This window comes from Catharus ustulatus, chromosome Z (assembly GCF_009819885.2).
Source record: "Catharus ustulatus isolate bCatUst1 chromosome Z, bCatUst1.pri.v2, whole genome shotgun sequence".
NCBI classification, from domain to species: Eukaryota; Metazoa; Chordata; class Aves; order Passeriformes; family Turdidae; genus Catharus; species Catharus ustulatus.
This window is the reverse complement of record NC_046262.2, coordinates 1,398,509-1,425,465: the sequence shown is the minus strand read 5'-3', so window position 1 is coordinate 1,425,465 and position 26,957 is coordinate 1,398,509. Positions and strand designations below refer to the sequence as shown.

General features: G+C 43.8%; 1 protein-coding gene across 4 annotated transcripts in view; it reads right to left on the bottom strand.

The window, feature by feature from the left end:
* Positions 1 to 1,493: 1,493 nt before the first annotated feature.
* DYM (dymeclin) overlaps positions 1,494 to 26,957 on the bottom strand; it is a 210,249-nt gene continuing 184,785 nt past the window's right edge. For all 4 annotated transcript variants that reach the window (XM_033085598.1, XM_033085600.1, XM_033085599.1 and 1 more), the window contains one exon: positions 1,494 to 3,992. In XM_033085598.1, coding sequence (XP_032941489.1) covers positions 3,843 to 3,992 — 150 coding nt within the window. In that variant the 3' untranslated portion in view covers positions 1,494 to 3,842. The remainder of the gene's footprint in view (positions 3,993 to 26,957) is intronic.

The window sequence follows — 26,957 nt, the reverse complement described above, 5'->3', positions numbered from 1 at the left end:
GCTCCAGAGCAGAGGGGCTCCAGAGACCTTTAAAGCCCCTTCCAGCCCAAACACTCTATAATTACCTTAAACTCTCATCTCCACTGCCCACAGCACCTCCCTGCCCTGCTCTTTATGAGCCGCTGTTCCCAAAGTCCCAGCAGGAAGAACAGCTCTGCTGCCGGGGTCAATGGAGGTTGAAGAGCTGCCCTTGTGTCTGTGAAATGCCATTATCTTCAGCGGGCAGAGCTGTTATCAGGCAATGAGCTCCCGGTGACGCGCGCTGATGTCTCATGCAGGAGGATGGCCCGCAGCACCGCGCTGGTGATGTCACAGCAGCCCGGGGATGTCCTGCCAACAGGCTCCTTCCCTGAAAGCGAAAAGAACAGGGAAACTCCCAGCCTTTGATCCTTTCCCTGAACCCTGCACACACATCTGAGTGTCATGATTGTCCTGTGCAAAGGCACCAACAATGAGTAAGTAACTAAGAGTTTAAAAGCCAGTCTTCTGGCCAAGCCCAGAACAATTCTCTGCCCCATCCAGCCTAATCCCCACAACCAACCTTGTCCCGTTCTGACAGGTGAGTCTCTAGGGACACCTGCACCCTTCCGAGAGCTCACAGCCACCACGGCTTCCGCCAGGACCTGTCCAGAGCTGAGGCTTCAGAACCCAGGGGCTCAGGATGTGCAGCTGTTAACTTTAAAAACTGTGAGTTGTTAGCAATAACAGACCATAAATACGGCAATAACAACTCCGACAAATCCCAAAATTAACAATGAGTCCAACACAAAAGCAGCTGGATTTTACAGTATTGCCAGAACCAATGGTACACATTTTTAGGTGAGGCGACCAAAGGGGGAATGGGTAGAAATGGGAATGGATTTGCAGTGGTCAGGTGATTTGAGGAAGTGCAATCATATAGAAAACTCCTGCTCTTCCAGCACAGAAGGTGGGGTTTTTGCAGACCCAGCCCAATCAATTACAAGAGAGCCTGGGGATGACTAAATATGAGATTTGACCTTTGCTTGGCTGAATTAGACAACATATGCAACGATAAAACCAGTAGAAAAGGTTGTACAAAATCTTTCGGTTCCAAAAAAGGGAGGGGAGTTGTTTGCTTCTTCCTTTCCTGTTTAACTGGTAGATCAACAATCTAGTGGCACGTACAAAACATCTTGGGTTTTTTTTTTTTTTTCCCTGTAACTTGCCAATACTCTTTGGTTTTAGGCTATTAGGGTCAAGAAATGCCAAGAAATCTGGCAGATTTTTGGACTGCTTTTGCCAAAGTGAAGGATGCCCAATGCATTTATATCTCCCAACCTCACCTCCCCACATTTCACTTTCACAGCAAGACTAGAGTTTTACTCTATTGCCTTTTACCTGATTTTACTGATTTACTTTATACAATAAATAAAATTACATTCTTCTTAATTGCATGTCATGGAGGACAATATAAAACCTCAATCAGGTTGGGCCTGATGACCACGCTGTGACATAAAACACACCACCCCATATTTACTGTTTTATCTTTTTTTATTTTTGTAATTACGCATAATAAATCTTTCACACAAAGTAATGAAAAGGATCCCTAAGGTGAAGGAAAAACAGAGTATTTGTGACCGTACCAGACTGCAGATGTCAGGACACTGCCAGGCCCACACCACGCTCCAGCTCTAGGGAGAGCCAATGGGGCCAGCATGGATTTCTGCCTAGATCTTGGTCTGGCTCTGCTGTTTTGGCTTTAGGTGGTAACTTCAGCTGCTCCAAACCATCTAGGACCTGGGAGCAGGGCATTTCATGAAACACACAAGGAAATTATGCCACCAGAACCCTCTGCACCTCAGTGTCACCACAACGGGAGGGCAGTGAGAGAATTTTCTGAGACACCGATGTTGGTTCAGCAGCTGTTTGTCCTGTTCCATCAGACTGCTGCTTTACGTGCCTCCCTCTTGTAAAAAGCCCTTTCACAGACAAATCAGGTTTTCTGCAGTCTGACACCTGGCTGAGCAGTGTCTGCCCTGGCAGAATCCCTCTCTGGTTCTGCTCACCCCAGGGTGTTTAAAAACGGATGAACACTGAGCCAGCCCAGCAGCTTTAGAATCCACGGTTTAAAAGTGCATCTTCAGACTGACCTTTCCAAATCTGGGCAGCCCTGTTGACTCACAAACACTCTTAGTCTTTTAATAAAGACAAAATTACAAATCACTACAGTAACCAAGAATAGTTATCCCCTTTTGACGTTTGCTCAAAGACCAAAACAAAACAGAATAAATCCAAAATACAGATCAACTTATGTGCAGCTCAGTCATGGTTCATTAATTTCTCCTATTTGCCTAAGAAAACACTGCATCTCCAGTCTTACCATTGTCTTTTCTCAAAAGCTTCTGCCATTTCAAAGTCCTAAATGCTCATGGGCTGAATATATCCCTTTGCAGCTATATTTAAATAAATTTGGAAAGCTTTTTTTTTTTTTTTTTTTTTTTTTAAATAAGCCAGCATTTCCATTTGTGTAGGACTCAAATGGACTTTTGTCTCTAAATAAGCAGATAAAAGGAAAGTACAATCTTAGCACATCCTTCAGAGGGATGAAATGGTGCAAGAAATTCTATTTAAAGCCATTCAAAGGACTTTCTGAAAGCAAATGCACCCGATTCCTCAGGTCAACAAACAGAACATGCTGGAGCAGGCAGTGAATACAGAAGGTTGCCACGCATCTTCAGGAACTAATTCCTTGAAATTGAAGTTTTGGCATGCAATGCACTGGTGACAGTCCCCCACACAGCAGCACGTGGGAGGAGGAGAGTGGGTGCACGTGTGTGCAACAGGCATCCCCAAAATATGATCCCCACTTCGAAAAAACAAGATTTCTTTCAAATTCACACCGCTTCTGTTGCTTTTCCCAGTGCTGAAACAGGTGTATCAGGAAAGGGCACTTGAAAACAACAAAAAAAGAGAGTAGTATTCTACATTCAGATAAATTTATACTTCTGCCATAAAACTTTAAAAGCCAACAGGAGGTTTTCAACACAGAGTTTTGTCAAGGATCCCCAAAACACACTGTCACCATTACGCACAGGTTTACAGGACACTGGTCTATCTCACAATCTCGTAATTATTTTCTTTGGACTTATTTTTTTCCCCCCTTTCCTTGCACGTTCGATTTCCAGGAACAATTTTGCGCAGGAGCACAGAAAAACAAGTCTGTAAGGGACCTGACTCCGAAAGCAGGTGTTTCTTGCCCTCTGGAGAGTATTTGCCAGTCAAACAACAACAACAACAGAAGACTTGCTATTGAAAATCCTCCCACAAACATCTAAATCAAGTGTTTTGAATCTGCCTGGGAGCTAACCTGATTAAGATGCTGCTTGCTTAGTTCCCTCGGATGACAGCATAGACAGCAATTTAAGGGCTGCAGCCTTGACAGTGCCACGGAAACGAAGGGCTGTGAGTGAAAACACGGGATTAGGTAACGAGCAACCCGCGGCAGCATCCCAGAGACCATAAAAAGCTTGACCCAAGGAAGCTGCCCGCTCGAAAGAGCCAAAAATACAAACGCTGCTTCCAAATCAATGCCTGCAATCTCATTTAGCCCGTTAAGTTAAAAGGACAATCAGGTTTGTGGTTGGTAGTAACATCATACCCCATGTGTAAGGCCTCGTTTTCATCAAACAAGCTCTAGGTTATGGACTATAAACACAAGGTTGCCTACAAGCCATCAGTGCCCCACATCAGCCTGTCCCAGCGTGAGGCTGGGCTGGACACTGGCTCTGGGGTTGGAGGGGGCAGTTGGAGGGGGTCAGGTTGGAAGGGGTGCAGAGGTTCAGATTCCAGACGGAGTGGGGCTGGCCTGGCCAGGGTGTCCCTCAGCCCGAGTCCATGGTGAAGAGCTGGATGTCACGGGGGTTCCAGTACAGGGCCACGGCGGAGTTGTACACCAGGGACCACACGTAGGGGATGAAGAACTCCTCAGGCTGCTCCTCCTCCACATACTTGAACTTCAGCTCGGGGAACTTCTGCAACAAGAAGCCAGAGTCCAGTGAGGGAAGGTTTGCATGTCTGCTTGCAAACACACAGCCCACATAAACACTGAAGAAAGAGGTTTGGTGAAAAAAATAATGGAAGGAACTAAACCATTAGAACCCAAGGAAAATATTTATAGGATGAAGAGATCATTTATAATTTCTTCTTTGAATCAAATGCTACATTAGCATGTTGTATTCAAGCCTTTTACTGTTGGTCACAATCCATTTGCCTGTTAACAGACTGAACATGTGAATTCCTTACAAAACACAAAGGTTTTAAGAAAAATTCATTTTTAGCAGCTCCCCAAAAGCCTTCTTGCCTGTGCATGTACAGACCTATTCATTGCATTTTTCCTTAAAAAACATTTTTCAATTAATTGTACTTGGCTTCTTAGCAGGAGAATGCTCTGAAAAGGCTGAAATAATAAACACAGTTTGCTATCATAGGATCACACAATATCTCAAGTTGGAAGGGACCCCCCAAGGATCATCCAGCCCAGCTCCTGTCCCTGCACAGACACCCCAACAATCCCCCCTGAGCATCCCTGGCAGTGTTGTCCAAACTCTCCTGGAGCTCTGGCAGCCTCGGGGCCGTGCCCATTCCCTGGGGAGCCTGGGCAGTGCCCAGCACCCTCTGGGAGAAAAAAGCTTTTCCTAAAATCCCACCCAAACCTCCTGGGCACAGCAGCAGCCGTCCCCTTGATGCTGTCCCCAGTCACCACAGAGAAGAGACAGACATGATGCAACCCCAAGTTCCCATTTTTCTAATTTTTTCCCTCCCAAAGCAGTGCACTCTGCAAACCCACCAGTTCACTCTTGGTAAGTGTATATTTTGGAAAGAGCTGAGTCTACTTTTGTCCTGTGCTCTTCACTTTATCCCCTTCTAAACGTTGCCTGTGTCTGAGCTTGGCAGAGTCTCAGGCAAAAGCCGCATTACAATGATCACTGGGGTAAGATAAAACATGACCCATTTTATTATTTATAAGGCTGTGGCTAAGACTAAGAATAAACTCTACCGTGTGACATGATCAGAACAAGCACAGCAATGGCTAAGGAGCCTCTTTGCCCATTAATAATGAAGGGATTCCCTCTCCTATTTCTTGAGCTCAGTGTTCTGTTTCCTTGCCTTAAGGGTACAAGAATTCTGGCTGGATCAGTCTCCTTTTAGGGGGCATTTCTTGGACACTTGGTTTTCAGGGTTAGGTATTTAACTTCTATGCTCCCATGTTATTTGTACTCTTGGAGCCAGCAAACATGGAAACTTCTAGAGAAGTTGTAAAAAACATGCAGATGTGGCATGGGTTAGTGGTGGCCTTTGCAGTGCTGGGAGCACAGCTGGACTCCAAGATTTTGGAGGCTTTTTCCAACCTAAAGGTTTCTGCACTATCTATCTCTATCTCTACAGTATTGAGGCAGCTAAAAGGTAAGGTTGTTAAAGGTTCTTCTGCATCTAGCTGCTGTTGAGTTCAAAGCCCAGAATCTCAAAGGTACATCAGCAAGTTTAATTTCCTGTGTCAGACACGCCGTTTGTGGTAGCGAACTCTCCCACAGCCATTTTGTGCATCTAAACCACTTTCTGCCACCTCTCAACAACCTCTCTTCTCCAAGTCTGTTTTGACCAGCCTGTTTAATCTCCTGCATCACTTTGTTTTTTTTCACTCCTAGGTACCTTACACCCATACTCAGCCCCACCTCTCACTTCAATCTCCCAGCCTACTGCCATGCCAACTCCCTTCCACTGCATCTTTATCCTCTCTCTTTAGCACACTTTTCTCTCTTGTACTCACCCAATATTTCTTTTCTCACCAGCCTTGTGAGAAAAGAAATCCTGCTTTTCATTGACATTCTCTATCCCTTCCCAACTCAGCTCCAAGTTCTCAAGCTGCCCCATCCTCCCAATCTCCAACCCTCCAACCAAGCCCTCATGTATATTTTCATTAGTATTTATTTTTTTAAAAAAACCTGACATTCTACTCTGCTTATCCTCAGTGTAATCTTCCCCACTTCCTTCCAAAACTTCCTGGCTTGTGGTCAGTGTAGACAGGGGCATGTTCTGTTCAGCACTGCATCAGCAGAACGAATGGTTCAACCTCATAGTTACACCATGGTAACATTTCCAGCCAGAGGAAAGTCTCACACAGCTGCCACTCTTCACCCCAGGGGTGGCTGCACACCAGGGATGTAGCCCACAGTAGCCCTTCTAGGAGGGAAGGTGGGGGAAAGTGATTAAGACCCTAATTTGAGTTGAATTAAACACAGTAACTTTTTTTCCCCCACCTTCACATCACAGATGTAGCTAGTGGCTTTGCAAACATTCCTGGCAGTAGCCTGGGACCATTCTTGGGCTCTTGTGCAGCTTAACAAACATCTTCAGCCTTAAAAGAGTAGGCAAAATTACATCAGAAATTCCAACAGCTGCATCTGAGATGATCAGGTCTTACTATCCCAGTATCTCTCAGCTGGAAGGGCAGCATAAAATGGCTCAGGTAGCATTCATATTTTCAGGCAATAAGCCATGCATTGATTTTATTACTCAGCCTCTCTTCAGACTGATCGATGTTGCCATTTATTGCAATTGTACCATAGCAATTTAATAATCAATTTCAGATTAAAGGCTGTAACTCATTGTAGCCAGCCTGGACTCTCTGATACTCAACTTTGAACAGCTTGTGGGGGTATCTTGGAAATGAAGACAAGGAGAATGAGATTTTTAGGGAGAGCAGTAATACACACTGCCACTACATATACACAATTTTGATTAAATCTATATAAAAAGAATGTAGATAATGGCAGTACTGATGGATTTTTGATGGTCCACCTGAATAGCAGGCTCAGGACAGCTCAATGCATTGCTGATGAGACATGAAAAATCAGAAATCCAGGCCAGCAATTCAAATACACATTCTTTAGATGACTGCAATGACCCACAGCTGTGTGCTGGCCATGTTTTCTCATTCATTTAAAATGAAAAATTCTAGAGGCCCAGCATGGAGAGAACTGCACCAGCATCTCTGGGGTGTGGATGCAGCACTTGGGAATATGGTTTAGTAGTGAGCACAGTGCTGCTGAGTTAATGTTTGAACTCAATGATCTTGGAGGGCTTTTCCAACCTCAATGATTCTATGATGTAACTCGCAAGATTAGCCATGGCAGACATCCACTGCTGAGATAAAAAACTACCCACACTGTTGAACTAACAGGGTGTTCACTGAAAGCAGAATTTCTTAACAATCAAGATCATCAAAAGTTTCTTCTTTATGAAAGTGACTTTATTTCTAATAGCAGGAATTAAACACCATGTAAAAAGGTTGATTGATGCCAAAAAGGTTTAAGATTTTCAAAAAGCTTTTCAAGATTTTCAGGTGACAGTCCAAGGAATGTTTAAATTCCTATTTGTTCCCTGTTTGTCCTGCTTCCAATGAATGATTCAAGAGCCCTGGGCCTGGGTTGTGTGCTGCAGACACCCAGGAGGTGACACTGTAAAGCCACCAGGCCAAATGGGTCTCAGGGCACCCCCAGCAATAACTCAGCCAGCACTGGTGAGGGGTTTACCATGGTTAACAAGATTCCCAAACTGGCACATCAAACCTGCAGTGCACAAATCTATTTTCTTCTGCCTTGCTGCTGTTGTGTCCAACTTACTCCTGGAAAAACACTGGCACCCTAGATGGTGACACTCCAATGAATCCTCATTTTTAGCACCACTGAGAAAGAGAGGCTGTGCTAAGGCACCTTAAATGGTAATCTTAATGACAGAGGAAAAGCCTTGGCATGGGATGAATCATCCATTTTTTTCCTTCACCATCCTGTTTGTTTGGATGGATAGCGTTGAAAGATGGAGCCTCTCTGCTCTAGAGACAGAGCTGGGGCTGCTCAGCTGCACAAGAGAAGGCTCCAGGGAGAGCTCAGAGCCCCTGGCAGGGCCTGAAGGGGCTCCAGGAGAGCTGCACAGGGACTGGGGACAAGGCATGCAGGGACAGGACACAGGCAATGGCTTCCAGTGCCAGAGGGCAGGGCTGGATGGGATATTGGGAAGGAATTGCTGCCTGGGAGGGTGGGCAGGCCCTGGCACAGGGTGCCCAGAGCAGCTGTGGCTGCCCCTGGATCCCTGGAGTGTCCAAGACCAGGCTGGACAGGGCTTGGAGCAGCCTGGGATAGTGGAAGGTGTCCCTGCCATGGCAGGATGTGCAGTGAGATGAGCATTAAGGTCTCTCCCAAACCAAACCCTTTTTTGATCCAGTGTTTGACAATGCTCACTATTTAAGCTACTGAACTCTTTGCCTTGACATAAACAGGTTCGTTGGAGCCGTTATTTGCATTTCTTTCCACCCCTCACAGGGACAGACAACCCCAGATCGTTTAAAATAAACCAGCCTGAGAAAGTCCTTGAAAACGCGAGAGACAGAGGTAACATTACGGTTTGAGCGGCACAGTTCAAATACAAACACCACTTATCAGCTCCGGTGAATCACCCCACCACATCACCCTATCTTGTCTCCTTCTGCCAGACAAAGCAGAAGTCAGATTTAGTGGTTGGGACGAGGGTACAAACAAGACAGACTGAGAACTCTACTGACTGTCTGCATTATCAATCACATGATTCGATGAAAAACCACGGGAAGTCTGATGAACCGACACAGAACTGAACTGCAGTAACTCCCCCACCACAGAAGTGCAACAACATTGGGGAGGTTTTTTGGGCTTTTTTGGTTGTGTTTTTTTCTGTTTTGTTTATTTGTTTTGGTTTGGTTTTTTTTTTCAGTTAACGTTTAGGAAGGAAGCATCACAGCCAGCGAGCAGCACCTGGCCCTGCTCCAGGCAGCGCAGCAGCATCTGAGCTACAAGGTTTGAGCCATACATTAAATAAAACATCCCCTTCCCTCCAAATGAACCCTCAGAGCTGCTCTCAGGCTACAGTGCTGTGTCAGTGGATGATCTCCACTCAGATAATGCAGGCAAGGGCAGATGGAGCTGCTCTAAGAGCAATGTCTGTGCTTCTTCTCTGATCTACAGTTCTGCTGGATGAAAAGCAGTGTTCATCAAAGATATGGGGCAGTCACTGTGAAAAATAAAGAAATTAAAGAGTTGGATTAATAAAAAATTAGAGAACCCTCTTTTCCTTGAGTTCTGGTTAGAAACTCTGGTTTCTGAAACAGCAATCAAGCACGAGTCAGTATTTTCAAAAGCAGGTGACTCTTTGAGCAGAGAAGTGCTCTTTTCAAAGGAGTCTGAACACATTTGAGAGTCAAATTCATGTGAACTTTACATCAATCCAAAGCTTCAAAGTCTTTCTGAAAATGGGATTTCTCTCTGTTTGAAAAGCTTACCATGAATCCTGTTTGGTAACCTAATGACTTGATGGCAAATTATGTGTTTCATATTGTTTCAGCTAAATATAGCAGTATTGCCTGCAGAGCATCTGTAGGATTGGACCTCATTAACAAAATACATCAAATGGCAAGGGGAAAAAAGAGGGCTTAGGTTCAGCACTGCAACAAGCCTCTATTATAGGGTCTATAATGAAAATTTACCCCAAGGATTGCCCCTAACACCAGCCTTGCACCAAACATACCAATCTGTGAGGATTTTGGACAGAGGAATGATACCTGCATTTGTCTGCCAAGTCCTCAACACCACTTGGAAATCTGGTCCCCAAAATACCAATTTAAGTTAAATTAAAGGCCAAGGATCTTGAACACAACTCAACAACCATGCCCAACACACTATGCATGGTATGGATACATAGGTACATATGAAAATATTGGTATGTTTGGGTCTATATAAATAAAAGGATTCGAGTTCTTTAACCACAATTCGTGGAAGAAAACGTCTCAGTGCCTGCTCTAAGATACCGACAGACTGAATTTTTGCAGTTACTTAATTCTTGTGGGGTGGTAAGGCCGTTTCATCTTTCTCAGGTTCTGTTCTTTTCCGCGCTGCTTCTCCCTGACTTCAGACAGAAAGTCTGTGTGGCTCTGGTGAAGCATCTGTACAGGCTACACCACACCTGCCTGATACCATCTTGCTCTTCTCCTCGGGCTCACAGCACAGAGGATGATGGTGAGGAGATGAAGGAAGCAAACAGGAAATGTGCTAGACTAAGTGTGAGCCACACATCTCGCTCAGAGGTCTGCCTAAGGAATAGGTGCAAACGGAAAGACACTGAAGAAAATGGGGGCTCAGAGCATGGCTGAGAGGTTGAAAAAGAAATAGAAAACTAATAAGAGGTGCAAAACCATCTGTGCACAAGCTAAATATAACAAGTATATTACATATTATTTAATATATATTAAATACAGTATTATTTATAGTAATAGAATTATGAAAGTTTAAGCAACTACACAAGCTGTAGTAGACAACAACATGGTTCTCATGGAGTAAAATTCCATAAGAGAGGTAAACCACATTCTAATGAGTCTCAATCTTCCAAGTCCAGGAGGGTAGGGGAGTTCATCTACAGAGAGAACTGTTTTAGCATATGTGATTTCTGTTTTCAGATCACTTTGAGTAAAGGTTTGTACAGCCACAGCTGCAGGAAAGCAAAGGCTCAGCAGTGAATTTTCAGTGTCAGATGTGAACTACTGCCAGAGGAGCAGACGTGCCTCTGGTCAGAGTTCAGCAATTACTAATTTTTTTATAGAGTACTGAGAAGCCAGGTCACTTTGGGAAAAATCAATCAAACACCTCTGCCTAGATAATTATTGGTAAAGACAATGATTTAAATGAGTTAAATATTTGTGGCAAACCTGCCAGGGCACAAAGCTTTGCCATCTGGGATAGAATGGCAGCTAATGAGAGCTTTAAAGTCCTAGAAATTCAGAGATGCAAATACATACACACTTGCTTCTTTCCCTTCCAGGAAAGGAATATTGCTGATAAATGTCAGTAGCTACAAATTGTGCCATACTGTCTTCGTACAAGACTGTTAATCTGTCCAGATCCCAAAAGCACTGTATAAACGTACACATCTGAGCCTAGGACAAGGCCAGGTACTTATTTCAGGATCTGTTCAGTCCACATCAGAAACACCTGGACTCTGGACTACTTCTGGACAGCACAGAAAATAAACTGGACCACTGGTCAGCAGCTATAAAGACAGCCTGGCACAGCTGGGGCTGCTCAGCTGCACAAGAGAAGGCTCCAGGGAGAGCTCAGAGCCCCTGGCAGGGCCTCAAGGGGCTCCAGGAGAGCTGCACAGAGACTGGGGACAAGGCATGCAGGGACAGGACACAGGCAATGGCTTCCAGTGCCAGAGGGCAGGGCTGGATGGGATATTGGGAAGGAATTGCTGCCTGGGAGGGTGGGCAGGCCCTGGCAGTAGATCCCTGGAGTGTCCAAGGCCAGGTTAGACAGGGCTTGGAGCAGCCTGGGACAGTGGAAGGTGTCCCTGCCATGGCAGGATTGCAAAGTGATGAGCTTTAAGCTCCCTTCCAAATCAAACTATTGTAGGATTCTGTGAAAATCCCTTGGTTTGAGAAAAAAAAGGGGATCCCTGCTCAACTTCAGAGATCCTGCATCTACCTGGATGAATTTTGGAATGGGAGGAAAAGATTACCAAGATGAAAGACTGAACCAGACCTACATATCACACACTGTTAAGTGTCATTAATCTCTACATACATTTTATGCATTATACAGTTACAGTCACAGTTCAAGGATTCACAGCTCTAGTTAGAATTTGCTTGCCCTGTTAGGATTGTTCTCCATGCCATGCTGTCTAGATGGACACAGAGTTTTCCAGAACATTTCCAAGAGGACTGCTCAACAGCCAGGAGTCAGACTTGCTGCCAGACCAACAACAGACAGGCAGAAAACAACAGGCAGAAAACAACAGGAGCACTATGAGGACATTTGCAACATGGTAGAAAATACAACACATGTTGGCTTTACCAAATAAAAAGAAAAAAAAGAGACTGATGTAGGTAATCACACTTGAAGCATGAGGATGAAGGCAGGATGTGTAAATGAGGTACCATCAACAAAAAATAGAACTTTCATCCACTTCAGGGCTTAACCTGAAAGAACAGTAATTCTCAGAAAATACAGTGGGTTTTTAGAAGAAAGAACATAGGTCTGAGCAAAAAACAAACAACCTCAAAATTACAATTTAAACAAAGGATGTTTTTTACATTGGGACAAAAACCTATCCAAGAAGAAAGTTAAATACATGGAATGAACAAAGCTACTGACACAACTGACAGAAACAGTTCTGGTCCTGACCTTGCTCGAGCACTTGTTATGTACATACACCGACCACTCAGATAAATAAGTAAAATCCTTTGTGTGTTTTTGAATTTAGGGACTTAAAATCTGAAAAACAGAATAATCCCTGAAGCACAAATGGGGATGAGTCTATCAACTCACAAAACTTTTATGGATATGAAGCAGACATATAAGCCTTTCCTACCATGGGATTTGGAGAAAATGCACATTTCATAACAGAACTCCCTATTTTTACCCCTAGTAAGGAAGATGCAAATAACTTTAAGCCCTGGTTTCCTGTGCTTGCTTGCAAGCCATCCTTCTCTAGATTAATGTGTAACGCTTTACAGAACCATGAAAAACAGTATGTTTCCAACAAACATTTTTGTTAAAACTGAAGTGAGTTTAGAAATCACTCATTCACTGACACCTTTATACAGAAGACTTATGGACCTGCTAACAAAAGGTTACAAGATTAGAACTAGATTTTGCATGTCTCAACTCACAGTTAAGACCACGATGCTCTAGCAGCACCCTCAAAGAAAAGCTTAGAAATACATAAATTCCAAAGTCTCAGAATTAAACCCTGCACCTTATGTAGACTTTCCAAACCCCAAAATACCACTCACTTGCCAAACAAAATTTATTCAAGGCTGAATTTTTTCTTTCCAGAATTTTATGAGTGAGATTTGAGTAAAGAAGGTGCTCCTGGAAGGTGTCCCTGCCCATGGCAGGGGGTTGGAACAAGTTGAGCTTTAAGGTCCCTTCCATGTGAAAACATTCAGTGATTCTATGATTTTATGAATTCTGCCACTTTTGAAGTGTGCAAAAGGTAAAGTTTAAGAAATTGGCAGCAATAAATCAGCTGGGAACATCTCATGAGGAACACCTCTTAGAAGATCTCAAATTTGGCAAAAGTTCAAGTTGTCCTAAGTCCATACATGCACACACACTGTTTGGATTACTCTGCAGAAGACAGAAAATGTATTTATAAAGTCTAGGAAGCAAGAAAAGGTAGGGTAAGATCTGTTCTGCACACAACCAGATCTGGAGCAGATAACCATCCCTGGAGAGGTTTAAAAGCTGTGTGGATGTGGCTCTTGGGGCCAGGGATCAGTGGTGGTTTTGGCAGTGCTGGGGGAATGGTTGGACTTGATGGTCTCAGGGGACTTCTCCAGCCCAAATGATTTTGTGATTCTGTGATCTGCAACATCCTGAGATGCTTGCTCCCTCCAGAAAAAGCTCATGGTGCTCTCAGAGCCGCAGTATCACCTGGTCATGACACTAGGTGGGGAAACCCTTATATAAAACAAAAAAGGTTTTTTTATGGTTCAGGACTCGTCAAACAGAACTTTATGGTTCAAGACCAAAGTAATTCTTCAGGGGGAATTTGATTATTTGCAACAACATGGAAGAACTCAAAGAAGGGTGAGGTAGGGGTGGGAAAGGCAAAGTCTCCTCTTGGAGCCATTTTAAGGGAAGGCACTAGAGAAGAATAAAGTTGTGTATCTGGAATTCTGCCTCAACTTTTGGATAAAAATGACAGATCTATATTGCCTTCATCAGTTTTTTTTAAAAACCAAGGCAATACTATAAATGCCTAACAATATTCCACTGCTCATGTCAGAGGCAACCATCTGCTAATTATTTTCTGAAAAGTGAGATACATATTTTCGTCTGATACAATTCATTAAACTTTTTTTAACAATAAGGAAAAACTAACTGGAAAGGATTTAAAAGGGCCTATGAAGTGCACGAATGATTGAAGCTTTGCAGAAAATAATCCTGCTGAATAATGAATGTACACTAATATGTGCAGCTATATATTAAAAGAGAACAGAGAATCTGCTCTAGACAAAGCTTAGAGCCAATTATATATTTTACATTGCAAGCAGCGAGTGCTACTGTTTAAGCCAGAGCAGTTGTTTTGACTTTGATAGCAGACCAGTCTAAAATACAAGGAATGTTGTTTATCATGGAAATGCTTTGTGCTCCAGATAACATCACGGATGGCTGCCCCACCTAGGCTATGGCACCATCCCACCGTCCTGAAACAAACCCCAGATAAACCTCTCCCTGCTGCCCGACTTCTACTCCCACCAAAGATCTAACTGCTGTTAGACTCTCACCATGGTGTGTGCCATGCAGTCAGCAACACAAAATGAGCAGAAGGTGTTGGATACATGTCTGACAATGAAGAGATCTGCTGAACTTTAAGAACATGAGCCACACAGAGGGATGCACCTTGGGAACCCTGTATGGACAACGCACATGTCCTAACCCAGTAATGTATAAATACTGCCTTTCTCTCTTTTTTTTTTCCCCCTCATAGGAATTTTCATACCCAAGGTTACATTTTTCTTCCTCCACCCTGGAGAAGGAGCTGGAGATTTTGTCACTGGACTCAGTTCCACACTGCACTTGCTCATGGAGACTGTGATCCATCTGTGGAGTTTCCAGCACCCACCTCTCTGCTCTTCAGCATCTGAGTTGGGAAGGGACTGAAGCACAATGACAGTATAAACCCCACTAATTTCACAGTTCAAAGATTTTTCCCTTTTCAAACTACTATATGACCTTTTTCTGCTCTAATGCAGTCTTGGGATAATCCAGCAGAACCACAAAGGATTGAGAGGTCAAAATGCTGTTTTCATCTGCCTGTTTCTTTCACCCCAAATCTAGAGTTACTACCACGTCACAGCTGTTTTGTTTTCTCATTTATTTATGTAGAACATATTCCCCCAACACAAAAGGTGGCAGGAGAAGAGCACAGTGATTCAGTTTGCATACTTTTCCAGTGATGAGGTCCCAGACATGCTTTCACTACATACTGGTTCAACACTGCCTCCAAAACATCCCACCAAGCCAAAAAGAACATTCCTTTGGACAACTGGGACCACGCTGCTCTCCGTTATCACTGTACAAGGGTTGATGCACTGCCTTGGCTTCAAGCACCAACCAGAGAGACAAGGTCCGTTCTCCCAGCAAAGTTTAACACCTTTGATCTGCATCCCGGGGGGCTGACATTTACAGCACTTTTCCTGGTGTGGAGGGCTCCTGGAAGGTCGCTAGACAAGGTTTGAGTTTTCCTTCTCAGCAGCCACAGAGCCGAGGCCCGCGCCGACATCCTGCTCCGGTCCCTCCCACCCAGCGGCGTGGGGCTGCGTGCCAAGCCCAAACATCCTCCCCCACCCCAAACGCCCATGGAGGAAGACCTCCTTTTGATTTTGTACTTTTTAATCTGAGAGAGCCAGGCCTGTAAATATTACAAAAAATTATAACAATGACTTAAGAACAGAGACAGACTCGCTGTCACCAACTGTTAACTCTCAGATCAGGGCAGCCTAGGAAGTGGACCCTTATCTGCCTGAAGCTCAGGACGTGCTGACTAACACCCCATTGAGTCGGCAGACCTTTGGCTCCCTAATCTCCCCAAACTGGAAAATGTACACCCCAGTGGACATACTCCCTTCTTAAGTATTTCAAGCCTCTGCAAAAAGACAGACTGTGCTGTGAGATGAGCAGTGCTGCCCCGCTTCATGCAGGAAATCCCATTTATTTGTCTTGAGGAGTGAAATGTCAAGTGACAGTAAAACCTTTCCAGCCACAGCACACCGTGCCAGACTGCAGCCTTATCTCTGCCAGGACTGCCAGCCAAGGACTGGTGCCAAAAGTGTACGTTTTCACAGTTATTTTGTGAATGTGGACTTCACAGCTTTATTAAAAAAATTTCTCCTAACACTAAGAGCCCTGTGAAGACAAACCAAAATCAGGGGAGGGTGGTGGTATTAAGTTGACCTCAACAAATAACCAGGATGCCTTTTCTGAAATGGATTTTCAGGTTGTTCATTCCATGCTATTCTATATTCCATTATATTCATGAAGGTTGTAATAGCAAGTTCAAATTAGGTATTTTAAACAAGCCTTTATGAGTGATAGAGGCCAGCAGTGTGTAAAAAGGAGAAAGGGTAAGTCTGAGCAGCACAAGGATTCCTTCAAGGTGTTAAGATATCTTTACAAATCTTGAACCTGGCCAACTGGGCAATCTCCTTGGCTGAGTACAGGGAGTCAGGAGCTGACTGCAACCAAAAGGGATCTGTATGCTTGGCATCATCCTGCAGCCACCAGTTAAAAATGTAGCACTCTCCTATAGTGAAACTGTATTTTTTTCCTAATGCAAACAATCACCTCAATCTGAAAAAAGGGCCCCAAGTGAGCTGCTGTTTCAATAATGAATGAAAATTACTTGTGATTTCTGTTTCACTATGCTTTAGATGCAGCATTTCCAGATTTGTTTGCCTTCACTGATGCTTCACCTGTATTAGGACTTATTCTGGTAAAGATTGTCCTTAGGACATGAATCAAACATTTCTAGAGAACTCCCCACCTCAGGCTGGGGAATTCTTTCATAAAAGCTATTATGTTCCTTTGTTACTGAGCATATCTGCCCCCTTCCTCCCTGTGCATTCAGGCCAGGATTGTTTGTCCTGCTGACAACAATCAGGGTTTGCTGGTCTTAGCTCAGGAGGATGGAGCTTGGCAAGACCTGGTGGGGCAGATAAGCACCAGGAATTCAAATAAAGTTTTGCTGTCTCTGTGCTCAAATCTACAGGCACCACTTGGATCTTGTGGGTCTCACATCAAGGGCAACATGGAAGTTTAAGGACTGTGCTCTCCTCCCACTCCCCTCTACAGACACAACATTTCCTCCTGTGTTTTGGAGCTACCTGTCTCCCAAAGACTTGAGTTCACTCCCCTCAGTGAACTATCCAGCCTCTGGTTTCTCATCTATAAAAACAGTTTTTGTTGTGTTTTTGATAGTTCACATGCTGCAGTGAAGGAAGAGAAATCTTCCTCGCGGAGCTTTGGATGCTGCTGCTACAGCATCATCAAGATGAGAAATTCTCACCCCCCTGCTACACTGTCCGGCCTCAAGCTCCAGCTCATGAGCCAGAGGTTGGTTGTTCTCCCCACAGTTTAAACATCAGAGTAATGGCTTTAAACTGCCAGAGGGCAGGGTTAGATGGGATATTAGGAAGAAATTTTTGGCTGTGAGGGTGGTGAGGCCCCAGAACAGGTTGCCCAGAGCAGCTGTGGCTGCCCCATCCCTGGAGGGCTTGGAAAGCTGTGTGGGTGTGGCACTTAGGGGGTCATGGGGCAGTGGTGGCCTTGGCAGTGCTGGGGAATGGTTGGACTCATTGTCTGAGAGGGTTTTTCTAACTTATAGGGCAAGGAGAAAACCTGGGTAGAAGGGAGCATAGTAGGGTTTATTAAGGCACAAGAGTCAACATGAGGACACAGTCAAGGAAAATCAGCCTTTGTTTGTGAGTTCAACAGATTGTGGGTTTAGCATTAAAACCTTATCATAAGCCCAGCCTAAATCCACATGGATTTAAGATTCAATACCATCATCTGATACTCCAGAACATCTACAGCTACAAAAAAGCCAGGGTGGTCTGAACCAGCTGCCCTCCAAATCCTACCACCAGAGTCCTCAGCAGTGATGATGACAGACATGAGAAAACTGGCCTGCTTGCCCAGGAAAAAAGCCATTTCCATTCCTAATCATCCTCGGCAGGAACAAACAATAAATCAGCTGGGGAGAAGCTTTGTAAGTTGTATTAAAGGTTGCAACAAAATTAAACTCTGTATGGGAAAGCAGGGGACACAGCCATCAGCTGAGAAAGTACGTCTCTTCCTCATTCTCACTTCTTGGTGCAGTTGCTGTAAACATTCAAGACATTCCTCTGATTTATGCATTTAATTAGAAGATATCTGTAACATTCCTGCTGTTTACATTTAACCCAACACTGCAATGAAAGCTGTAATTTTGTCTGGGATTTATATTCTGTACTCAAACTTATTTTGATTCCTTGATTTAAACATACACACAGAAGTGAAAATGTGTCAAAATCATGAAAATGGAAGAGATTATACTCCATTATCTAGTTCATCTGTCATCCAGGGCAGAAATTTTCTGAGGACTGTTTTTCTCAATCTGCCACATGTTATGGAAACTTAATTTGAAAGACTAATTCAGAAAAGACAGCTAAACCTTAAAAGTGGAAAAGTAATTGGATCAGTACAATTAGAAGTTACATGACTTTTTTCTCCCTTTATCTTGCATTTAGTTGTCATAACTCATTAAATCTTATACCTTTTGGGATAAACTTGTTGGCTTCTGACACATTATTTTACATTTTATTTAAAAAGTGGTTAATACTTCTTTTCCTTGATGGAGGGGGGATAATGTGGGACTTTATTAATCAAAGAAATGAATAAATTAATTTTAAATGCAACTTTTTTTACTTCTCAGCTACTCTGCCTACACTGAAGGTTTGCAATAGAAAAGGAACACATGGGTTGGAAATTGATTTCAACTGAGCAGGGGAAGAAAGGGGTCAGGGCATTTCAGCGTAATTTTATTTTATTTTGACCAAAGTTGCAAGATATTTGGAAACAACACGTCATGCGAATGCAGCGCCTTTGGCACTGGACTTTTCACTGGACTCACAACATATGCAATGGAGTGAGGGGAGGCTGCACAACACATGTGAAGCAGATTTAGTCACAGCAAAAAACGTAATAGAAGTATAGGGAGGCTTTCTAGGGAGGGAAACTTGGGGAATGTTATTTAGCTTGAGCAATTGTACAGCTCTGAAGCGAGCAGGGGCTGGGCTCTGGCTGGGAGCCCTCCTGTAAGATGTGTTGGACAGGGAGTTTTGGGCTGCTCATGAGTGTGGGGTTCCTGCCAATCTCCTGCAAAGCCAAAGCTCTGCAGCTTTGGGCAGGGAAGCTCCTCTGTGCTCTCTTTCAGAAAAAAACGGGATCATCCTTGAAGGTTAACAGAGTTCAAATGATGTGGCAGGCCAGCAGTTAGCAGAATGGAAGTAGCTTTGAAAAACTTACACGTGCAGAGAGCTGTTTACTCAGGTCAGAGCTCTGTTGCCATGGGGAGCGACTTAGAAACTCACACTGCTTTCCCATCCTCCCGTTTCTCCAGAGCCTGCTTTCTGCCTTGTACTTTGTATCTCTTTCCTGCAGCAGCTTCCTTAAACCAGTGAAGTCAATCTAATGTATCTATGTAAGTATGTAAGTAAATCTATGTGTCACACAATAGATACACAAAGACAGACTGTTTCACGTTAGAATCTGTGTGAAGTTTAAATTCTTCGGCTCAAAAGTTTCTCACCTGTGCCCTTTCTTCCTACAAAGAGATTCAGGGAATCGTAGAATGGTTTGGATTCGAAGGGGCCCAAAAGTTAATCCCATTCCATGCCCTGCCATGGGACAGGGACACATCCCACTGTCCCACGTTGCTCCAAGCCCCAGTGTCCAGCCTGGCTTGGACACTGCCAGGGATCCAGGGGCAGCCACAGCTGCTCTGGAAACCTTGTGTCAGGTCCTCACCATGCTCACAGTCAAGAATTCCTCCCTAATACCTAGTTTAATAATTTTTCTTCTAGTTCAAATTCTATCTTTCTAAGTACCACTGAAAAATTAAATTTCGGGACTACTTCTTTATTTTTAAATTGCACACCTAAGTTAAAATAGATGCATGGACAGTCGTGTAGTGTCTCAAGACTTCACATGAAAAAATCAGAGTTTACTGCTACCCTCAGGTTATTTCACATTGCAATGAAAGGCCAGACTTCACCTGTGCACAAGGAAATATTTGACTGATCTCTTGGCAATCCCAATGCTCCCTTTAGTTACTGAGTTTTTAAGTCCTGACCCTTCCCCTCTGCCAAGCTTGCAGAGCACCCAACATCAGCTCCTCACCATTCACTGCCTTGAGCAAGGATGTTCTGCTGCATGGACAGCAACAGCATGGTATACATTCCTCATCACGGGTGACAGCTAGAAAATGTCACCAGTTACATTATTCTCCTCCAAAACTCCTCTCCAAACAGCAATGGCTTCTGCCCATCACAGCCCAACAGCATTGAGAACCAGCTGGAGCCCCTTTCACTGGATGTGAGATGAAGATGCTGAAAGGATCCCTCTCATCCTCACTGTGTCACCTGCAGAGCACAACCAAATTCTTCTGATCCAGGGAAGGAGATCTTTGCGGTAGACTTCCCTTGTGTCCCTCACAGAAATATTTTTCTGCTCTCTACAGGTAGCATAAAGAATTACATAATTATTTCATAGAGTCATGGAATCCCAGAACGGTGTGGGAGGGACCTTCAAAGCTCATCCAGTTCCACCCCCTGCCATGGGCAGGGACACCTTCCACTGTCCCAGGTTGTTCCAAGCCCTGTCCAGCCTGGCCTTGGACACTTTCAGGGACAGAGCATCCTTCACCTCTCTGGGCAATGTGTACCAGTATTTTTTACCACCCTCATAATAAAAAGTTTCTTCCTTACATCTCTGAATCTACCTTCTTTTAGTTTAAAACTTTTACCCTTGTCTTGAGCAAAAAAAGTAACAAAACCTCCTGTAACACCTCTTGTTACAATACACTATTTCATCTTCTAAAGCTTTTGCATGTAACTGCATGAATTTTCATCTGTTGCCTTAATGGGAGCTCGTTAATTACAACCCACAGAGTGCCACAGCCAAGGCTGAGGCATTATTCAGCACAGCTGGGTACAGGGCTGTGACTGCAGCTACAGCTCTGCAGAGCAGGGAAGGGAACTCAAGTGATGGCAATGTGAAGACAACCATGGGAGAGAAACAGCAAACTCCTGCACTGCTGAGCAACCTGCTGCTAGAATTGGTTAATTTTACCTTTTCCCTTCTTGATGGTTTGAAGAACTAAGTTTCAGAATCACAGTAAATATTGCTGTATTAATGTTTTTACATTTGCATTTGTACAATTCAATTGTTACCTAGTCCATGGCAGTCCTGGCTGGGCAGGTAGGACCTTGTAGTCCACACCTTTTTGTTTAAACTTTTTTTTTTTAATTGGTTTGGGATAGCCAAAACACTGCCCAGCCTTCTGCAGGAGACTGACGTGCATAACAGTATTATGGAATAGCTCTTTGGAAGCAGCTATGGCAACTCCAGGATAAGGTGATTTCATTCCAGCGCAATTGTTGAGCTCTGCAAAGAAAGCAATGACTCGGGAATGAAGGGACTGAATCCAAAACACAGCTTCCAGAAGGTAACTGGAATAATCTTCAGGGGTGGAGGGGACAGACATTAAGCCTCCATGTAAATATTAGTCTCCATGCAGACAGCAGCTTGGGAATAGGAGTGTCCTGTGCTAACCCACCCTTCATCCTCATCTTGGCCAATGCACCTCATTCCTGAACTGCAGAATCACTGCACTCCAGTCACTCACCCAAGCACCACCCTCTCAAGCTACCTTGGATTCTTGTGCAATAGCCATCTCTGATGCATTCCTTCATCCTGGAATGAACTGTGCTTCCCTGGATTTCAATAAGATAAACAAGCCTTCTGTATGAACAGGATGCATCTTTCCTAGAGAACTGTAACCTAACTACAAGTAGGACACAAAGAAGAGAATAAAAACAGATATTTGATTTTAAAACTACAACTGTCACCATAACCCTGATGCCAGTGAACCCTCACCAGTGCTTCTGAGAACTCTACAATATATTTGCATTTATGTAATTCAGTTTTACTACCTGTTACTCCAAAATACTCTATTTTCAGCCAGTCCTTTATCTTGTATGTATTCAAGAAAATTAAGATTTTAAACAAGCACTGAAGAAAGGTGAAGCCCTGGCTCAGATTTTCCAGAGAAGCTGTGGCTGCCCCTGGATCCCTGGAAGTGTCCAAGGCCAGGCTGGACAGGGCTTGGAGCAGCCTGGGACAGTGGGATGTGTTCCTGCCATGGCAGGGGGTGGCACTGGATGGGCTTTAAGGTCTTTCAACCCAAAGTACTGGTTTGGTTCTAAACCCAAACCATGGTTTTAAACTATTTGGAGCTTCCCCAGATGACAGCGAATGTCTTTTTGGGATCGTGACAAATTCACTAATTTTTCAACACATAATTCAGGCAGATTTGAGTGTTACTGGCACTCTGATTGCCTTGATCATCATCAGCTTCTCACTGACAGAATGAGGGATCTCCAAGCAAGCACAGCCCTCAGCCAATGTGGCTTTCCTGCTTCACAATGGAAAGGACCAACATTCTGAGATCCTCAGGAGTATCTATGACACACTGCTTTAAGATACAAAATTATATGTGCGCTACTAAACCACAATTTTTTAAAAGCAAGTTATGCTAAATTTGTAATACTTTTACATTAACTTGAGCTGTAGACACAGTTTGGAAAACATCTGAATTTTATGAGCCTCAGTTATGTCAGCAGTGAGGCCAAATCACTCACTTATCCTCCCCTGCAGTGGCTCAGGATGCAGGCCATGAGCAGGGTCCCTCACTGGCACCAGCCCCAGGCAGATCCTGCAACACCAACCACGTCTCTGAGAGGGCAGATGAGGCTTACACGTGCTTTCACAAGTTGTGGACGAGCTGTTTTCAGCCACTTTTTGTTTATGTAACAAAGGACCACAAATTGCCACGAAGCTAAATGAGAGCTCTAAATATTTTCACAGTGATTTGCTCATAATAAAAAGGAGAAAAAACACTCTACCCTATTAGACTGCAAAAATGCTGCTTACAGGATTTTTGTATAAGAAGCAATGAAATTAAGTGAGGCTGCATTACTTGCTACTGCTATCAATTAATGCAGCAACCACTTCCAGACATAATAATTACCATATGTGCACTGTGCTTTACCTCTGGGCTCAGTAATTTCATACATGGGAGGTTACAACTATTGATTGCATTAAAACAGACTGATGTGTTACGAGAGACATGCTCCCAGTGCAACACATCGTTGCACAAACTGAAGTGATTCAAGTGCTACAGGAACAGACACCTGCACCCACCAGCAGACAACCTGCAAATGGTCATTTCTCCATCCCCTCTGAAACAGAGACACAGAAAAAGCATTTCAAAAGGAGTGAGCTCAGCTGATTAGGGATGAAATTAGGTGGTCTTAAGAGACAGATGTTGACCATTGGACAAATGAAAAATCCTCAGAAGTACCTCTGATCAATATAAATAAATTAATAAAATCAAAACGGCTCCTTGTTTCTCAATGAAACTTACACAATTGAGAATTTGCTCATGTTTAGCTTGAGTATTAGTAAAAACTTCTTGACTGAGAGGGTTGGCCAGCCTGCACAGCTGCCCAGGGAAAGGATGGAGTCCCCATTCCTGGAGGGGTTTAAGACCTAGGTGGATGTGGCACCTGGGGATATGGGATAGTGGTGGCCTGGGCAGTGCTGCACTCGATGGTCTTAGAGGGTTTTTGCAGCCCAGATGCTTCTGTGATTGACAACCAGCTCTGCCCTGCAAACTTCAGAGCAGCCTGGAATCTGGCGAGCCACAAAAAAAATACGCATTTGCATTTTTAGAAGTGCATTTGTTTTTTAAAGTTTGCTATAAAATTGATCCATAATGAAAGACAATAACCTCCAAATATCATCTAAAAAGAGCGGTGTTTACCTTGCCATTACACAGCTGGGTTGTAACTATATGCAAACCAGAACACACTCAGAAAAAAACATTTGTTATTTTTGTTGCCATCCTATATACATAATTAAAGACATATTTCTATTCAATTCTGGTTAAGCTCCTAGAAGTTATGTATAAGTTTAAAGCCTCCCTTAAACAACAAAGCATTGTTTATGTTTTTAATAAATCTTAATTTTCATTCCTCTAATTCAGAAGATATTTTTTGAAGCAAGAATACACTGAATTCAGCAGGCAAATCTCCCATTAACATAATTCAATTGCTCTGAAATAATATTTATAAAGACAGTGGTAACTGTGATGCAAAGAGCTAAATGTAATTGGTAAAATTATCCTGCACTAGTAGTACATTCATAAAAGGTGAGAGTGTGTCAGCAATTTCCAGAAACCTTTAAAAGTAGGAAGGAACCTGGCTTTTTTTCAGCAAAAGCACTAAAAACAAGCGCCAGCACAAAGAGTTAACACATTCCTCCTACTTCTGAGGGCAGGAACGGGGCCGATTTCGTCAGTGAGGTTTGGCAGCGCGCGAAATCCTGTAACCAATTCCATTTCCTGATAAATGAACGGTCCACAGGGGAAAGTCAGCCAGAGGCTTTGGGAACTGCCGAGCGCTCAGACATGACCGAGAGGCTCCTGGAAGGAGCCAGACTGTCTCTTTGCTTATCGCCGCCCAGCCGAGCGGCACCAGCGCAACGCCGGTGCTGCCAGACTGCGCTGCGAGCCCGAGCTGCGGCACAGCCACACGTGAGACCCCCAGGAAATCAGAAAATGCACCCAGCACCAGCACGGGGCTGACATCAGGCTCTAGGAACTCTGAGAGCACATGGCAGTGTAATACGGGCGTTGGGATGGGACTTGTAGCAGTCCGCATTGTTTATGCGTGTCGGAGCCAAGTGCTAGGAGTGACTCGGTGTTCTGGAGTTGAGGATCTTGCCCCCACCCTTCCAACAGGAAAAAGCCAAATACAGAATGATAAATCATTCATTATTGGTTAGATTTTGGCATCAGTGAGGCTGTGAAGGAGGGGTTTAAAACTGGAGCTATAGGGTGCGTCAATTCAAGAGGTGAACGTCACCTTCAACTTGTAAACTGTTCTTCATTTTGAGCTAGAAATTAATTTTTTAAAGTTATCTTCATAAATGTGATTAATAGTCTAACTGAATATTAACAGTAAATATCAGCTCTAATAGCAAAATGACAAATGTGCCTCAACCCGAGATCAGCTCTGAGTTTCTGATCTATTTCAATACCAACTTTTTATACAGAGTTAACCTGGATGTTTGTTCACTTCCATATTATTACAAATCAATTCATAACTCCAACATTTTTACAGGAAATTCAAGTAGCTTGACAAACACAGAATTGAACTTTCATGAGTTTAAAATCTGAGCTTGTAAAAAAATAAATAATAAAAATACTGCCAGTCTGATGACCCCTGAAGGGAAGTTAAAAGGAAAAAAAGAGGAAAAAGCTCAAATAATAACTTCAGGCCCTTCATTACCAAAACCCTGGATAAGTTTTCAAGTGGCTTGCAGGCTTATTATAGCAATGAAGTCTGCGATTGATTAGCACCCCCAGCACAACCAGATGTCTTGGTGACAGGGAGAAAGTACTGTGGGTTTGGAGCTTACTAGGATGTACAATCCCATCACTGAAAAACAGAATAATAAATGGGAAGGTGGGGAAGCTAAAGAAATATTCTGCTTGTTCTCAATGTGTTTCAATCCAGTTTTACTGCATGTTCTAGTTCTTTGGAAATCCCAGGACAAATTCTTTCTCAAATAAAATGCCACAGACTCGGTTGAGTCTGTCTTTTATCACAGCATCACTATTCCTTTGCTGGGATCTTGGGTGCTTTCGGCTCATGGCTATGACAAATACAAGCTAACAGCATAAAAGAATGACAATTCTCTATCTGCACAGGTTTGCAAACAAGGTACATGGCCTTGGAGGAACACCAGAGCACTGTTTCAGACATAACACCCACATGTAGACCAAACAAACTCCCTGTTCCTGCCACTCCTTCCCCAACTTTAACTCGTGTTAATTAATGCATGCTATAAACCTCAAATGAGAAAAGTGGTGGGACTACCTGAAGGAGATACCAAAGAGATCTGTTATTCTTTGGAGTATTTTGATATTCACAACTCTGCCGCCTTTAAAGTATCCTTGATCCTTTTTGGGCTGCTGCTATGCAGTACCAAATACTGCTGTGACTCCGTGCACAGCACTGCATAACGAGCAAGAAACACTGCACCAAGAAAACATTTTCTTCCTGCTCTCTTCAGGATGTGGCATTAAAGTGGAGGGTAACACTGCAGGTGTGGAGTGCCACAGGCTGGCTGACAAAAGGAAAGCCCAGCACTGAAGAGTTAGCATTTCTATTGCAGAATTGCAGAAAGATTTGAGTTGCAAGGGATCTTAAAGCTCATCCTGTTCCAATCCCCTGCCATGGCAGGGACACCTTCCACTGCCCCAGGCTGCTCCAAGCCCTGTCCAACCTGGCCTTGGACACTCCAGGGATCCAGGGACAGCCACAGCTGCTCTGGGCACCCTGTGCCAGGGCCTGTCCACCCTCACAGCCAGGAATTCCTTCCCAAAATCTAAACTAAACTTACAACAGTGAAAGTACATTGAAGGGATTCAGACATCAGTGCCTCATTTGAATTGTAATCTGTGTAAGAGAAGTTATTCACCAAGAAGGGTGACAAAATGCAAACTATTCAAGATGAAAGTGAACAAAAGCTGATGGATTTGATGTGGGTAACTCGAGTCACTCCCAGCTTCTTTGAGCTGACTGTGCACCTGCTAAACAAAGCTCTACCTTCTTGAGCTGCTTCTCTCAATCCACTCCAGCTGAAGTGGCTGAAGGTGAGGAGCTCACAGACGCAGTTTTGCTGCTCTGTTCACTCACAGCACAGGGGTCTCCTGACACGAGATCCTCACCAGGCTCTGATCATGGCACCAGCTTCACTTTCTGCGCTACCATGCAATCAGTGTCATCCCTGAAAAGCAGCTGCCACGGAAATCAGGGAGAGGGCAGGGGAACGTGAAGCACAGTCCCTCTTTCCTCCTAACTAATACCAGTCACTGGGAACCACACACTCCCCACCACGGGACACACACAGCCTGCTACCATCTCCTAAGCACAAAGATACAGCCTGACAAACTTGAGAATGTTGGAGCCATCACCAAAACTTTCCAGCAGAAGCAGGATTTTCCCCATGGAAATGAATGCT